This window comes from Kogia breviceps, chromosome 5 (assembly GCF_026419965.1).
Source record: "Kogia breviceps isolate mKogBre1 chromosome 5, mKogBre1 haplotype 1, whole genome shotgun sequence".
Taxonomy (NCBI): Eukaryota; Metazoa; Chordata; class Mammalia; order Artiodactyla; family Physeteridae; genus Kogia; species Kogia breviceps.
This window is the reverse complement of record NC_081314.1, coordinates 148,529,749-148,544,151: the sequence shown is the minus strand read 5'-3', so window position 1 is coordinate 148,544,151 and position 14,403 is coordinate 148,529,749. Positions and strand designations below refer to the sequence as shown.

The window sequence follows — 14,403 nt, the reverse complement described above, 5'->3', positions numbered from 1 at the left end:
GAGAGATGCCAGGCGGTGACACGGGACCCTGACGCCAGACCCTGCGCCCCGCGCGCCTGCCCCTGGGGACGGTGCCGCGCGTCCAGCTCCCACACTTCCCACACCTGCCCCGGTTCAGCCGCGAGGTTTGGGGCCGCGCTGCACGCCCGTCAGGGTGTGAGTGAGAACTGGTCCTGTTCCGTGGGCTTCTCCACCCAGGCGCCCAGCCCGGCCTTGATGAAGGCTCTGAACAGACAGGCCTTGGCGGCCTGGTACTCCTTGGCCACCAGCTTGGACTCGTGGTACACATTGGGTTTGGTGATCTTGGAGCGCAGTAAGTTGGAGGGAACCTGTAAAAAGATTTAAAAAAACACAAGTGCGACTGTTTAAGCAGCAACGGTAGAAAACGAAACTCAGTATGATGTTCAAAAAACGGCGTTTCGAACGGTGCTGCTTCGGGGGGGAGCCGAGGGACAGTGCCGTCCCCGGGGACCGTGTCACACAGAGCCGCGCTGCACAGCCCCCGAGGGTCTGCATCCTCAGCCCCAGTGGCGGCTTCCAGGTTAAACAGACACGGGCTGCTGCCCAGCAGCGGACTCCAAGGTCGGGTTTCACACCTGCAGGTCTTTAACAGACAACACCTCTGCCGTTTGGTCATAGGGAGAACTCGAGCCCCCCCCCCCACCTCCTCCAACCCATTTTTTGTGCAGATCTTAGCATCAGCAGGGCAGCCACCCAAGGCCCCCTGCGCGGGTGAGGGTCCCGCCACGGGGACGCAGCCCCCTCTGTCCCTCACAGATAAAAGCCACTGACACGACTTACAAGTAAATGGAAACCGGCGACACAGTGACCCACTAGAGGAGAGTTTATGTGGGAAGAAGGGCCGCGCTGCCGCAAAACCCCCAGCCCCCGGCCCGAGCCCTCCGCACACACAGGTTTGAACCCAGGGCGCCCCAGGGCTGCGGGCCCCGAGGGGGGCCCCGTGGGCGTGCTGAGCCCCAGGTTCCGGAGGGCTGGGGCGGGGGTCTGCGGGGAGGGGGGCTGAGCCTGCTGTGAATCTGAGGAGCCAGGGCCAGACTGTCAGCCAAGAGCACCCAGGAGAGACAAGGTGTGGGGCGGCCGCCCGGGCAGGCTGGTGGGGAAGGGCGCCTCAGTACCTTGCCGTGCACACGCATCCAGCGACAGTACAACGCGTGCTTACACAGGCGAGAGGCGCGGCCCAGCTCGTCCTTCCCCGTGGTGGCGCTGATGACCTCGATGGCCGAGTCGCCCACCGTCCAGTTGACACTGAAGTTGGGGGCCTTCCCCGGCTGCCGCGCCTCCGCGTTGCTGATGCCTGGAACGAGACGGGGGCGGGTGACGCGGGGCCCAGCGTGGGCGCTGCGGGGACGCGGCCCGACGGCGGCCGGCCGGCCAGGCGCGCCTGCCCTCCCGGCGGCCCGCCCCGGTCCCTGCCGCCCAGAAACACAGCTGTCTGTGCAGGGAGGCGGGCGGGCCCCCGGAAACCCCGAACCCCGAGACCTCGCGCACTCCCGAGCTCACCCGGGGCCAAAGCTCTAGGCGCCTGGGTGCAGGGGGGCCCCACTCGCGGGAGTGATTCAGGGTCCCGCGCGACGCTGCTCCTCGACAGCGTGCCGGGCGCTCAGCCGCTGCCTGCCGGGGCCAGGGGCCTCAGGCCCCCGCCTCACACGCAAGACGCGAACGGTCCAGGAAACCCGACTCTCGGGGAGCGTGGACGAGCGTGCTGGCGCTCTCTCAGCAGGGTTCAACCCTCCTGCCGTGACCGACCGCGGCTCGTGTCCTGGGGCTGAAAGTTGGACACGCTCAGGTCGCCGCCCCCCTCGCGTGTAGAGCCCGGACGTTCGACCCCGCGGACGGCAGACACGAGGCCACGGCGCCTACGACAGCAGCTGGCCCGCACCTGGACCCTCCGGGGGGCTTCAGCCCGGCCCTGGCTCTCGGTGACCATCTACTCCTCCCTCACACAGCGCTAAAGCCAGGACAGCAGGTCCGGGCAGCCCACAGTTGGCGCCCAGGCCTTGCTCAGAAGCCTCACTTCTTCAGGGCAAACCAGCAGCTCATCTGAAAGCAGCATGAAAAGACAATAAAGAAAATTCATGTTTACAGGCCGCCAGCCTCGGGGGAATTCACTTAAAGGGACGATGCACGCTTCACGGGACGTCGACGCTCCCCTTCCCCCAGGGCGCGCAGGGGGGGAGTGGGCCCCTGCTCTGTCCGGCCTCCCCTTCACCCCTCCGCTGGCTGGTCGCAGGACGGGGTGGTTGGCTCTGAACTAACATCCGGACGCGATGGAGAAGCTTCCTCTTAGCAGCACTGGCCGGGGCTTCTTAAAGGGTCCTGGCATTCAACACAGACCCCATCCCCACGGACACGGTGGGGAGCTGCCGCCCCACCGGGGGACCTGCGGATGGTCGCCCTGGGGGCTTCTTCCAGGGGCAGGTGGAGCTGGGGGGCTCCCATGCGGGGGACAAGGCTCGGGCACAGAGCAGAGCTCGCTCGGGCCGGGAGGACCACACCCTGGGTCAGCTGCTCTACAGCACAGCTTCTGCGGGGAATCACAGGGTGACTTTGGGTCACTAAATGGACACTTAGAAAATGATGATTTGTCCACAGGAGGAGCGCAGATTAAGAGGTGTATTCTTCCCTGGTGTCGCGGTGGTTAAGGATCCGCCTGCCAATGCAGGGGACACGGGTTCGAGCCCCGGTCCGGGAAGATCCCACGTGCCGCGGAGCAACTGAGCCTGTGAGCCACAACTACTGAGCCCACGCGTTGCATCTACTGAAGCCCACACGCTCTAGAGCCCACGCGCGCAACAAGAGAAGCCACTGTGACAAGAAGCCCGCGCGCGGCAACGAAGAGCAGCCCCCGCTCGCCGCAACCAGAGAAAGCCCGCGCGCGGCAACAAAGACCCAATGCAGCCAAAAATAATAAATGAAAATAAAATAAATTTATGAAAAAAAAAAAGAGGTGCACTGCCCTCTATTCGTTCAACCACAGCACTGCCTAGTCCCTACTAATCTCCTGTTCGACACCTAAGTCCTCCTGGCCACAGCGGCGGGCCCCCTCTGAGGTCTCCCGAGCCCCACGGAGGCGGTTGAGCCGGCAAAGCCAGCTGGCGACTGGCTCCGCACCATCCCCCGGAAGACAGAGGAGAGTCTGAACGGGGAAGGGGTCGGAGTCCCCGCAGTGTGGCCGGGTGGAGAGCACACCCCGTGGACAGAGCAGGGAGCGCGGGCCCCCCCGCCAGTCCCGACCTCTGGCTGACCTCTCCTCCCGACTGCAGGCCCGGCCCTTCGCCTGCCTTCTCGGATGAACGCGACCCCCGCGGCGGGATCCCCCTCAGAGCAAAGCCGGCACCTGGTGCAGCCCCTCTATCCGAGCCCCGGGGCTGCCCCTTCCCCAGCAACCGGCCTCGGGGCTCAGCGCAGGGACCTGCTACCTGGCTGACCATTTAGAAACTGTCCCCCAGGGAGACAGACCCAGCTCTGAGAACAGCGTCAGGGTTCCACAAGGTTTCTGCCTTTTCCATTAAACTGCCGAATCATTTTTTCATTCCAAGACGCGAGCGCTGAGTTATTTCACCTTCCATGAATGTTTTAACTGAAGTATAGCGAAGCGTGCTACTTTCCAGAGTGAGCAACCCCTACTCAGCATCTGCTCAGTAAACCGAGCCTCTGGCCCCAGAGGGCCCCCCGCCCGCGCCCTCTCCTTGTCACCGCCCCCCCCACAGTACTGACCGGTGCCGCCTGCCTCGACCTTCATTAAATGAGTATTTCCCAGACCTTCAAATTAATATTTGATTTCTATACTTACTAAATACTCTCCACAAATTAGTAAGGTTTATTCTTCTTTCTATCCTCGGCTGTTCTTGGAGTCATTTCCTCTTAGCTGTTCTATTTTCTTACCTAGATCACCTCTTTTGTGTTTACTTTCCTCAAAAGTTTGACAGCGGCTGTCCATTCGTGTTTGTGAGTGAACATCTCGGCTGATTAATAGAGGCAGTCGGCATGGCCTCTTGTGCCTCCTTCTGGGCTGGGCCTCCAATTCCAGGAAGAGCCTGGAGGAAAAGCCAGAACCCAAGTCCCTTCCGGACCAAGAGCCCAGAGTCCAGCCTGGCCCTCGCCTGGAAGCCTCGCCATGGGCAGGACTCCAGGGGAGGGAGCTCCGGCCTCCTCCCAGATGCCCCCACGGCACGGGGCAGCCAGCCGGTCCGGGGTTAAATGCAGCCCTGATTCCTGCGCCTCCTTGCTCCACACTCTGCTGCCGGGTTGTTCCTGTCCCGAGCGCTGGGGTTTTCCACCAGCAGCTCTGTCAGGCGTCTGGGTCTCGGGCGGCTGTCACTGGCACACCTGCCCGGCGTGCAGTCAGTTCCTGCAGGTCAACCAACGGGCTGCTGCTGAGCTGATTCAAGGCCACAGCCTTTCAGGTACGGAGCCAGGGAGGGGTTTGCCACGGAATCTGTTTAGGTGCGATTGGTGGGGGAATCTGACCATAATAGAGTTGAATCTTTCATGAATAAATGGATAATGTTTATATTATTTTCCTTTGCAGTTCCATTATTTTTCTACAACAAGGTCAAAATCAAGGGTTACTGTTGAATGATACTTAAACCTTAGAATTACACTATTTTGCATTAAAACTAGAAATGGTCAATTAACTAATGTTTCAATTTTTTTTTAAAATTTTAAGCTGACTGAACTACTATCTTTAGCAAGAATGCAGAAAATAATGCAAAAAGAAAATAGCTAGCCCAAGGTTCCAACACTAACCATACACTTCCTCTGGAGCAGAGAGCCCCAAATGGGCCCAGAGCTTATCTCTATGAGTCTCTGGGGCCAACACTGCTGTAGTACGGACGCCAAGAAGGAGCTTGTCTTTCCGGGGCTGCAAAGCAAGAACCAGGGTAATAAGTTAAGCACAGACCTTGCAGAAAACAATAAAAGAAGAACAACTTTGTCTGGTAATGAGAGTCCCTCTGTTGCTGTAAATTAATTGTGCTGAATCAGAACTTTTCGAGCAAAAGTACAGAGAAACTGTGAATTGGCCTAATAACTGATACAAGTAAAAACTTAGAGAACTCAGCTGGCACTGATATTTTTACTGCCCTTGTAAAGATACTTCCTACATTCCTCACATAGTAACATGTAATCAAATGCATTACACACATAACGAAGAGTAACAGATATCCAGGGTGACTATGGGTTCCCGTTACAGAAACCGCCAGTCACTTGCTAAATGGTCAGGAAAATGTGTCGTTTTACCATCTGGACTGAAAGAGGTCTTTGTTCTGCACATATACACCAAGACCTGAGTCGAGCTGAAGTGCAAGGAAACCAAGTACACAGCACCCGACAGTGATGGTGACACGGGCCGTGTGGCCGGGGCCGTGAGCCCCGAGCCCGCAGCCCCTGGAGCAGAGCACCTTCGAGACTCCCGTTCTGATTTTCGTTAAAAAAGGCCCCCTGAGCTGACGGAGCGGGGGTGGCACCAGCGGGCAGCGTGAGCCTGTAGGGCGAGGCGGCCTCACACCTGTCCTGCTGTCCCCAGTCCCAGATGGGGTCACGGCTCCGCGCAGGGGACCTCGGGCCGAATCAGACTCCCTTCTTACACGAGCCCGGGCTGGGCTGGCGAAAACACCCACTCCGGGAAGGAGCCCAGGCGCTCTGGTCCAGAAGGCGACGTGCGTGCCCGTGGCGAGCCGGCCGGAAGGCGGGTCCATCACAGGGACAGGGGGTCAGGCCGGCCTCGCCCCGAGAACCGCACCGGGCTGGCGCGCGAAAGGGACAGTCCCTTCCCCACCAAGGCGCCGGGGGGCCGGAGGGGGACTGCAGCTGCTGGTGCAGACGCAGGGACGGGGGACACCTGGGCGGGGTGGGGGCTGCAGACGCCGGAGGGACACGCGGCGCTTGCGTCCTGCGGGCGGCGCTTGGCCAGGTTCGTGTTCTGAGCGGCGCATGACCTGCCGGGGGCCCTGCCGCGGCGGCACCTGCAGGGGGGTGGGCAGCGGTGACGGGGCCCGCGCCGCACCGGGTGGGGAGGATCCAAGCGCAGGCGTGAGGGGTCGGGTTCCGTGACGGGACGGAGCGCGCGCCTCTGCCCCGAGATTCGACGTGAGGGCGATGCTCCGTGAAGCTTAACAATTATTTTTGAAAAATCCTCCAAAGTGTCATCAATAAAATAGGTAAAGACGCCCACACAGAGAGCACTTTACAAAGCAACAGGCCAACCACATCCCACAGGCTCTCAAGTGTTCAGAACACACTTCGAGGTCACGGGCGTCCACAACAGGCAGCGGCCGTCCACTCCACCCGGGACACCTCGTCCTCCTCAGGAAGCGTCCCTGGACGGTTCAGTCACCGGGAGGTTTCTCTCTTTGGCCACAAACCGAAAACCTAATTGGAGACGTGGCGCCCTCTCCCAGAACGGGGGTCAGAGCCAGGAGGAGGCGCCTGTGAGCGAACAGCTGTGACAACGCCCGGGGGGTCGCGGGGCGCCGGCCTCCGCTCGGTCCCGACAGCTGCCCCCACCAAACTCCGGTCCCTCAGAGCACGGGGCCCCTGGTGCGGCCGTGAGCGAGCAAATCGGGGGTCTCCGGTGGGGCAGGCCCAAGGACACAGTGAAGCAGGAGGCTCAGGACGAGGCCTGGGAGCTCTGCCCCAGGAGAGGACAGAGACGACAGCAAAGGATGAAACGGAAGAAAATCTCTCCAACCTGAAGACTCCATTACCCAGATGAAAGCGTTCACAGTCGCCAGCAGGAAAAAGGAAAACCGGCCACACACCTAGGCCTTATCTGTTGAAACCTGTGAATTTTAGGGGAAAGTTATACATTTAATGCTCCAAGGGTAAAACAAAAGGGGGTCCCAGGAAGGAAGGAAAACCGAGGTGGCTCAGTGACACAGGAGACAGGAGGACGGCTGGCGTTCTCAGGGCAGGGCCAGGCTCGAGATGTCTGCAGTCCTCAGACAAGAGGATGAAGGCGCGTCCCGACGCAGAGCACCGCCCGCGCAGGCATCTTCCCAAAAATCAAACAGGAAGCAATCAACGAACAACTCTACTCCGTCCACTAAATTAAGGACATATTTCAGCAAAATGAAAAATAAACCTGAGTGTGGAATTAAAGAGAGGGGAGCCCACGGGTACAGGAAACAGTGATTAGAGGAGGACGTGTGGCGCTTCTCTTTCTGTCCAAACAACTATTGATAATAGGTCTGGAAGGCTTATTAAGAAGGGCCTTTTGAAAGTTTCTAAAATCCAAGATGACATCAGAATCTAGAAGGATGAGGGTGAGAAGGACGTGGACTGGAAAACACCCTGCGGTCGTACTTCTCCTCCAGCTGTGACCTTTACAAATACTGGTTAATTTTTCATGCTACATTTTAATCAAATACATTTAAACCACTTTTAAAAATTTAAGGATGGGCTTCCCTGGTGGCGCAGTGGTTAAGAATCCGCCTGCCAATGCAGGGGACACGGGTTCGAGTCCTGGTCCGGGAAGATCCCACAGGCCGCGGAGCAACTAAGTCCGTGCGCCACAACTACTGAGCCCGCGTGCCTAGAGCCCATGCTCTGCACCAAGAGAAGCCACCGCCATAAGAAGCACCACAACGAAGAGTAGCCCCCCCCCCGCTCACCGCAACTAGAGAAAGCCCGCGTGCAGCAACAAAGACCCAATGCAGCCAAAAATAAATAAAATAATTAAAAAACAAAAAATAAAAGTTTAAGGGTAATCACTGGGGAAAACAAAATAAGATTTAAAACTTCCAAACCACAAGCATAAAAAAAGAGAAAAAGACAATTTAATCAACTCAGCAAAAGTAAAGGGAAGAAAATAATAGTGAGAAGGTATAATGGCCAGAAAGTATATGAGACGAAAGGAAGAAAGAAGAATTCACACCCTGGGTCCAAACCTGGTCCCTCCTGTTTCCTCGGGGGGTCATTCTGTCCTAGAAGGATGTGTACGTAGCATGGGGACCCCTATTCTAGACACCGGGGCAAGGAGAAAAACATCCACACCAATTCCTGCCTGGAAAACACATACACACTCATTCTTATTCATATTTATATTCTCGCTTTCATTGAAGGCTTCACTGTCTTGACACAAAATCAGCTCTTTCACCACTTATCATAAATAGTCACATGCTTTCCCCTGGCAGGCAGCGCCGCTTTCCGTCCTGGTCTGACAGCACCACGCCCCGCAACCCGACTCCCATACCATCTCCCCAGAGACCCTCAGAACGCAGATCAGATCCCTCAGGATTCACTCCCCAACACTGCCTTGTTTGTTACTGTTTTTTTAAAAACATGTATTTGGTTTATTTAAGAAAGATGTTAGCTCTTATTTTTAACTCTAAAACATTTTTAATAGATTATTTATTTAATTGAAGCATAGTTGATTTACAATAGTATGTTAGTTTCAGGTGTACAGCATAGTGATTTGGTATTTTTGCAGATTATACTCCATTATAGGTTACTACAAGTTATTGGGTATAATTCCCTGTGCTATACAGTAAATCCTTTTGTTCATCCATTTAATACATAGAAGTATGCATCTGTTAATCCCATACTCCTAATTTATCTCCCCATCCCTTTCCCCTTTGGTAATCATAAGTTTGTTAGCTATGTCTGTGAGTCTATTTCTGTTTGTGTACAGATTCATTTGTATTATTTTTTAGAGTTCACATATAAGTGATATCATATAATATTTGTCTTTGTCTGACTTCACTTAGTGTGATAATCTCTAGGTCCATCCATGTTGCTACAAATGGCATTATTTCATTCTTTTCTATGGCTGAGTAACATTACACTGTGTGTGTGTATAGACATATATATGTATACACAGCACATCTTGTTTATCCATTCATCTGTCAATGGACATTTAAGTTGCTTCCATGTCTTGGCTACTGTAAATAGTGCCGCTGTGAACACTGGGGTGTGTATATCTTTTTGAATTGGTGTTTGGGGTTTTTGTTGTATATACCCAGGAGTGGAATTGCTGGATCGTATGGTAGTTCTATCTTTTTTAGTTTTTTGAAGAACCTCCATACTGTTCTCCATAGTGGCTGCACCAATTTACATTCCCACCAGCAGTGTAGGAGGGTTCCCTTTCCTCCACATCCTTGCCAACATTCGGTATGTGTAGACTTTGATAACAGCCATTCTGACAGGTGTTGAGGTAATACCTCATTATGGTTTTGATTTGCATTTCTCTAAAAACTAGTGATGCTGAGCATTTTTTCCTGTTAGCCACCCGTATGTCTTCTTTGGAAAAATGTCTATTCAGGTCTTCTGGCCATTTTTTGATTGGGTTGTTTGCTTTTTTGATATTGAGCTGTATGAGCTGTTTATATATTTTGGCTATTAGCTCCTTGTCAGTCATATCATTTGCAAATACTTTCTCCCAGTCCGTAGGTTGTCTTTTCACTTTATTGGTGGTTTCCTTTGCTATGCAAAAGCTTTTAAGTTTAATTAGGTACCATTATGTATTTTTGCATTTATTTCTTTTGCCTTAGGAGACTGATCCAAGAAAATACCATATAATTTATGTCAAAGAGTGTTCCACCGGGCTTCCCTGGTGGTGTGGTGGTTAAGAATCTGCCTGCCAATGCAGGGGACACAGGTTCGAGCCCTGGTCCAGGAAGATCCCACATGCCACGGAGCAACTAAGCCCGTGCACCACAACTACTGAGCCTGCGCTCTAGAGCCCGCGAGCCACAACTACTGAGCCCGTGTGCTGCAACTACTGAAGCCCGCGCGCCTAGAGCCCATGCTCCACAGCAAAAGAAGCCTCAGCCATGAGAAGCCTGCACACTGCAATGAAGAGTAGCCCCCGCTTGCCGCAACTAGAGAAAGCCCACGCACAGCAACAACAACCCGACACAACCACAAATAAATAAAATAAATAAACTTATTCAAAAAAATAAAAAGAGTGTTCCACCTATGTTCTCTTCCAGGAATTTTTTGGTTTCAGGCCTTACACTTAGGTCCTTAAACCATTTTGAGTTTATTCTTGTGTATGGTGGGAGGGTGTCTTCTAACTTCATTGATTTACATGCGGCTGCCCAGCTTTTCCAACACCACTTGCTGTAGAGACTGTCTTTTATCCATTGTATATTCTTGCCTCCTTTGTTGAAGATTAATTAGCTATAGGTGTGTGGGTTAATTTCTGGACTCTTTATTCTGTTCCACTGATCTATGTATCTGTTTTTGCACCAATACCACACTGCTTTGAGTGCTGTCGCTTTGTAATATAGTCTGAAGTCAGGGAGCATGATTCCTCCAGCTTTGTTCTTTTTTCTCAGGATTGCTTTGGCAATTCAGGGTCTTTTGTGGTTCCATAAGAATTTTAGGACTATTTGATCTAGTTTTGAGAAAAAAAAGTCATGGGTATTTTGATAGAGATTCCATTATATCTGTAGATTTCTTTGGGTAGAATGGCCATTTAAACAATATTAATTCTTCCAATCCAAAAGCATGGGATATCTTCCCATTTCTTTGTATCACCTTCAATTTCCTTCATCAATATTTTATAGCTTTCAGGTCTTTCACCTCCTTGGTTAAGTTTATTCCCAGGTATTTTATTCTTTTTGATGTGATTTTTAAATGGGATTATTTTTTAAAATTTTCTCTTTCTGATATTTCATTATTAGTGTACAGAAACACAAATGATTTCGGTGTAGTAATCTTGTATCCTGCAACCTTGCTGAATTCACTTATTAGTTCTAATAGTATTTGAGTGGAGACTTTAGGGTTCTCTATAAAACTTATCACGTCATCTGCAAATAGTGACAGTTTTACCTCTTCCCTTCCAATCTGGATACCTTTTATTCCTTTTTCTTGTCTGACTGCTGTGGCTAGGACTTCCAATACTATATTAACTAGAAATGGCAAGAGTGGGCATCATTGTCTTGTTTCTGCATTTAGCAGGAAAATTTTTAGCCTTTCACCACTGAGTATTATGTTGGCTGTGGGCTTGTCATAAATGGCCTTTATTATGTTGAGGTATATTCCCTCTATACCTACTTTAATGAGAGTTTTTGTCATGATGGATGATGAATTTTGTCAAATGCTTTTCCTGCATCTATTCAGACGATCATGTGATTTTTATCCTTCATTTTGTCGATGTGGTGTGTGGTGTATCACACTGATTGACTTGTGACCTTTAAACCATCCTTGTGACCCTGGAATAAATCCAACTTGATCATGGTACATGATCCTTTTTATGTATTGTTGGATTTGGTTTGCTAATATTTTGTGGGGATATTTGCATCTATATTCATCAAAGATATTGGCCCATAATTTTCTTTTCTTGTGATGTCTTATCTGGTTTTGGTATCAGGGTAATGGTGGCCTCGTAGAATGAATTTGGGAACATTCCGTCCTCTTCAATTTTTAGGAATGGTTTAAGAAGGATAGGTGTATGTTCTTTGTATGTTTGGTAGAATTCCCCTGTGAAGCTGTCCAGTTGTAGACTTTTGTTTTCTGGGAGGTTTTGTTTTGTTTTTTTTAATTACAAATTCAATTTCACTTCTAGTGATTGCTCTGCTCAAATTATCTGTTTCTTCTTGACTCCATCTTGCCAGGCTGTATGTTGCTAGAAATTTGTCCGTTTCTCACTAAATTGTCCAATTTGTTGGCATACCATTTCTCAGTCCAATTTTTTGGCATATAACTATTCATAGTACTCTCTTATGATTTTTTTTTGTATTTCTGTGGTATCGGTTGGTATTTCTCCTCTTTCATTTCTTAATTTGTTTATTTGGATCCTCTCTTTTTTTTCCTTGATAAGCCTGGCTAAATGTTTATCAATTTTGTTTATCTGTACAAAAAACCAGCTCTTGGTTTCATTTATCATTTCAATTGTTTTTTAAAATCTCTTTATTTCTTCTCTGATCTTTATTATTTTCTTTCTTCTGCTGACTTTTGGGCTTTGTTTGTTCTTCTTTTTGTAATTTTTGTAGATGGTAGCCTAGGTTGTTTACATGAAGTTTTTCTTGTTACCTGAGGAAGGCCTGTATTGCCATGAACTTCCCTCTTGAATCACTTCTGCTGCATTCCATAGATTTTGTGAAGTTGTGTTTCCATTTTCATCTGTCTTGAAGTATTTTCTGATTTCCTCATTGACCCACTGTTTTTTTTTAGTAGCATGTTGTTTAGTCTCCAAGTGTTTCTTCTTTTCCTGTTTTTATTTCAACAGTTGATTTCAGAAACAACATTGTGGTCAGAAATAACACTTGGTATAATTTCTATCCTCTTAAATTTGTTAAGGCTTTTCTTGTGACCTAGTATGTAATCTATCCTGGAGAACATTCCATGTGCACTTGAGAAGAATGTGTATTCTGCTGGTTTTGGATGTACTCTCCTATAGATATCAATCAAGTCCAAGACCAAGTCTGGTCTATTGTGTCATTTAAGACCACTGTTGCCTTACTGATTTCTGTCTGATCTGTCCATTGATGTGAGGGGAGTGTTAAAGCCCCCTACTGTTATTGTTTTATTGTCAATTTGTCCCTTTATGTCTGTTAGTATTTCCTTTATACATTCAGGTGCTCCTGTATTGGGTGTGTATATGTTAAGGAAGAGTATATCCTTTTCCTGTATTGATTCCCTTTATCATTATATAATGTCCTTCTTTGTCTTTATTATAGCCTTTGTTCTAGGCTATTTTGTCTGATGTGAGTATTGCTATCTCCTCTTTCTTGTCGTTTCTGTTTGCATGGAATATCTTTTTCCATCTCCTCACTTTCAGTCTGTGTGTGTCTTTTACCCTGAAGTGAGTCTCTTGTTGGCAGCATATTGAAGGGTCTTATCTAGTATCCAATCAGCCACCCTATGTCCTTTGATCAGAGCATTCAGTCCATTGACATTTAAACTATAAATATTGATAGGTATGTACCTATTGCCATTTTATTACTTGTTTTCCAGTTGTTTTTGTAGTTCTTCTCTGTTCATTTCTTCTTTTCATTTCCCTTGTGTGGTTTGATGATTTTCTTTAGTAGTATGCTTGGGTTCCTTTCTTTTTGGTTTCTGTGTACCTATTGTGGGTTCTAGATTTGTGGTTACCTTGGGGTTCCTATATGTTGACCCATAATCGTAACTACTTGATTTAAACTGAGTCATTTAAGTTCAAATGCATTCTAAAAGAGCTACATTTTTAACTCTCCTCCCCCACATTTTGTATTTTTGATATATTTTACATCTTCATGTTTATCCCTTTACTGTTTATTGTAGACACAGCTGCTTTTACATTTGTCTTTTAATTACATACTGGATTATTTAAGTGATCTTCAATCCTTACTATATATTTGCCTTTCCTATTGGGATCTTCTCTTTCCTATATATTCTTACTTCTTTTCCATTTAGAGAAGACCCTTCAACATTTCTTTTGGGGTAAGTTTAGTATTGTCAAATTCTTTTAGTTTTGGCTTGTCTAAGAAATCCTTTATCTCTTTTTCTATTCTAAATGATAACCTTTTGGGTTAGAGCACCCCAGGTTTCAGCACTTTGAATATATCATGCCACTCGCTTCTGGCCTGCAAAGTTTCTGCAGGGAAATCAGCTGACAGACCTATCAGGGTTCCCATGTAACTGACTCCTTGTTTTTCTCTTGCTGCCTTTAGAATTCATTATCTTGAACTTTTGCCATTTTAATTATATATCTTGGTGTGGGTCTGATTGGGTTCATTTTGTTTGGGACCCTCTGTACTTCCTGTACCTGGATATCTGTTTCCTTCCTTAGGTTTAGGAAGTTTCAGCCATAATTGCGATACCCTTCTCTCTCTCTCTCCTCCTTCTAGAACCCCTAAAATGCGAGTGTTGGCATATTTGATGTTATCCCAGAGATCTCGCATGTTCCTCGTTTTTTGGTTTTGTTTTGTTTCCATTTGTCTTTCTGTCTACTGTTCCGATTGGGTGATTTCCATTATTCTATCTTCCAGATCACTTCTGTGTTCTTCTGTGGCATTTAGTCTCTTACTCGTGGCTTCTAGAGTGCTTTTTAATCTCAGATATTGAATTATCTATTTTTGATTGGGTCTTTGTTATATTTTCTAATTCTTTATTAAGAAGATCTGTGTTTAGAGCAATCCTCTTCCCTAACTCAGTTAGGATTTTTGTTACCCATGTTTTGAATTCTTTGGTAAATTGCTTATTTCTGTTACATTATTTATTTTTTCTGGGGTTTTCTCTTTTTTCCAGTGGAGAGTAGTTCCTCTGCCTTTTCATTTTACTTAACTTTCCCTGTCTCTATGCATTTACCTGCAGCAGTTACCTACGGTGGTCCTCAAGGGATGATCCCATGTGGGGCATCACTATGCAGACTGTTTGCCCAGTGTCTTTGCTGTGAGGGCTGGATTTGATGTGGACACCAGTCACATCTTTCCTCAGGGTATGCTGGCCACTGTC

The 14,403-nt window shown here is 49.0% G+C and overlaps 1 protein-coding gene across 4 annotated transcripts in view; it reads right to left on the bottom strand.

Moving 5' to 3' along the window:
* Positions 1-14,403, bottom strand: part of ADARB1 (adenosine deaminase RNA specific B1) — a 117,323-nt gene that overhangs the window by 3,569 nt on the left and 99,351 nt on the right. For 2 of the 4 annotated variants that reach the window (XM_067035269.1, XM_067035270.1), the window contains exons 10-11: positions 1,137-1,315; positions 105-329 (exon numbers count right to left, since the gene is read on the bottom strand). In XM_067035269.1, coding sequence (XP_066891370.1) covers positions 150-329; positions 1,137-1,315 — 359 coding nt within the window. In that variant the 3' untranslated portion in view covers positions 105-149. Of the gene's footprint in view, positions 1-20; positions 330-1,136; positions 1,316-14,403 lie in introns of those variants that run through there. The other 2 variants (XM_067035271.1, XM_059065378.2) reach the window with 2 other exon arrangements.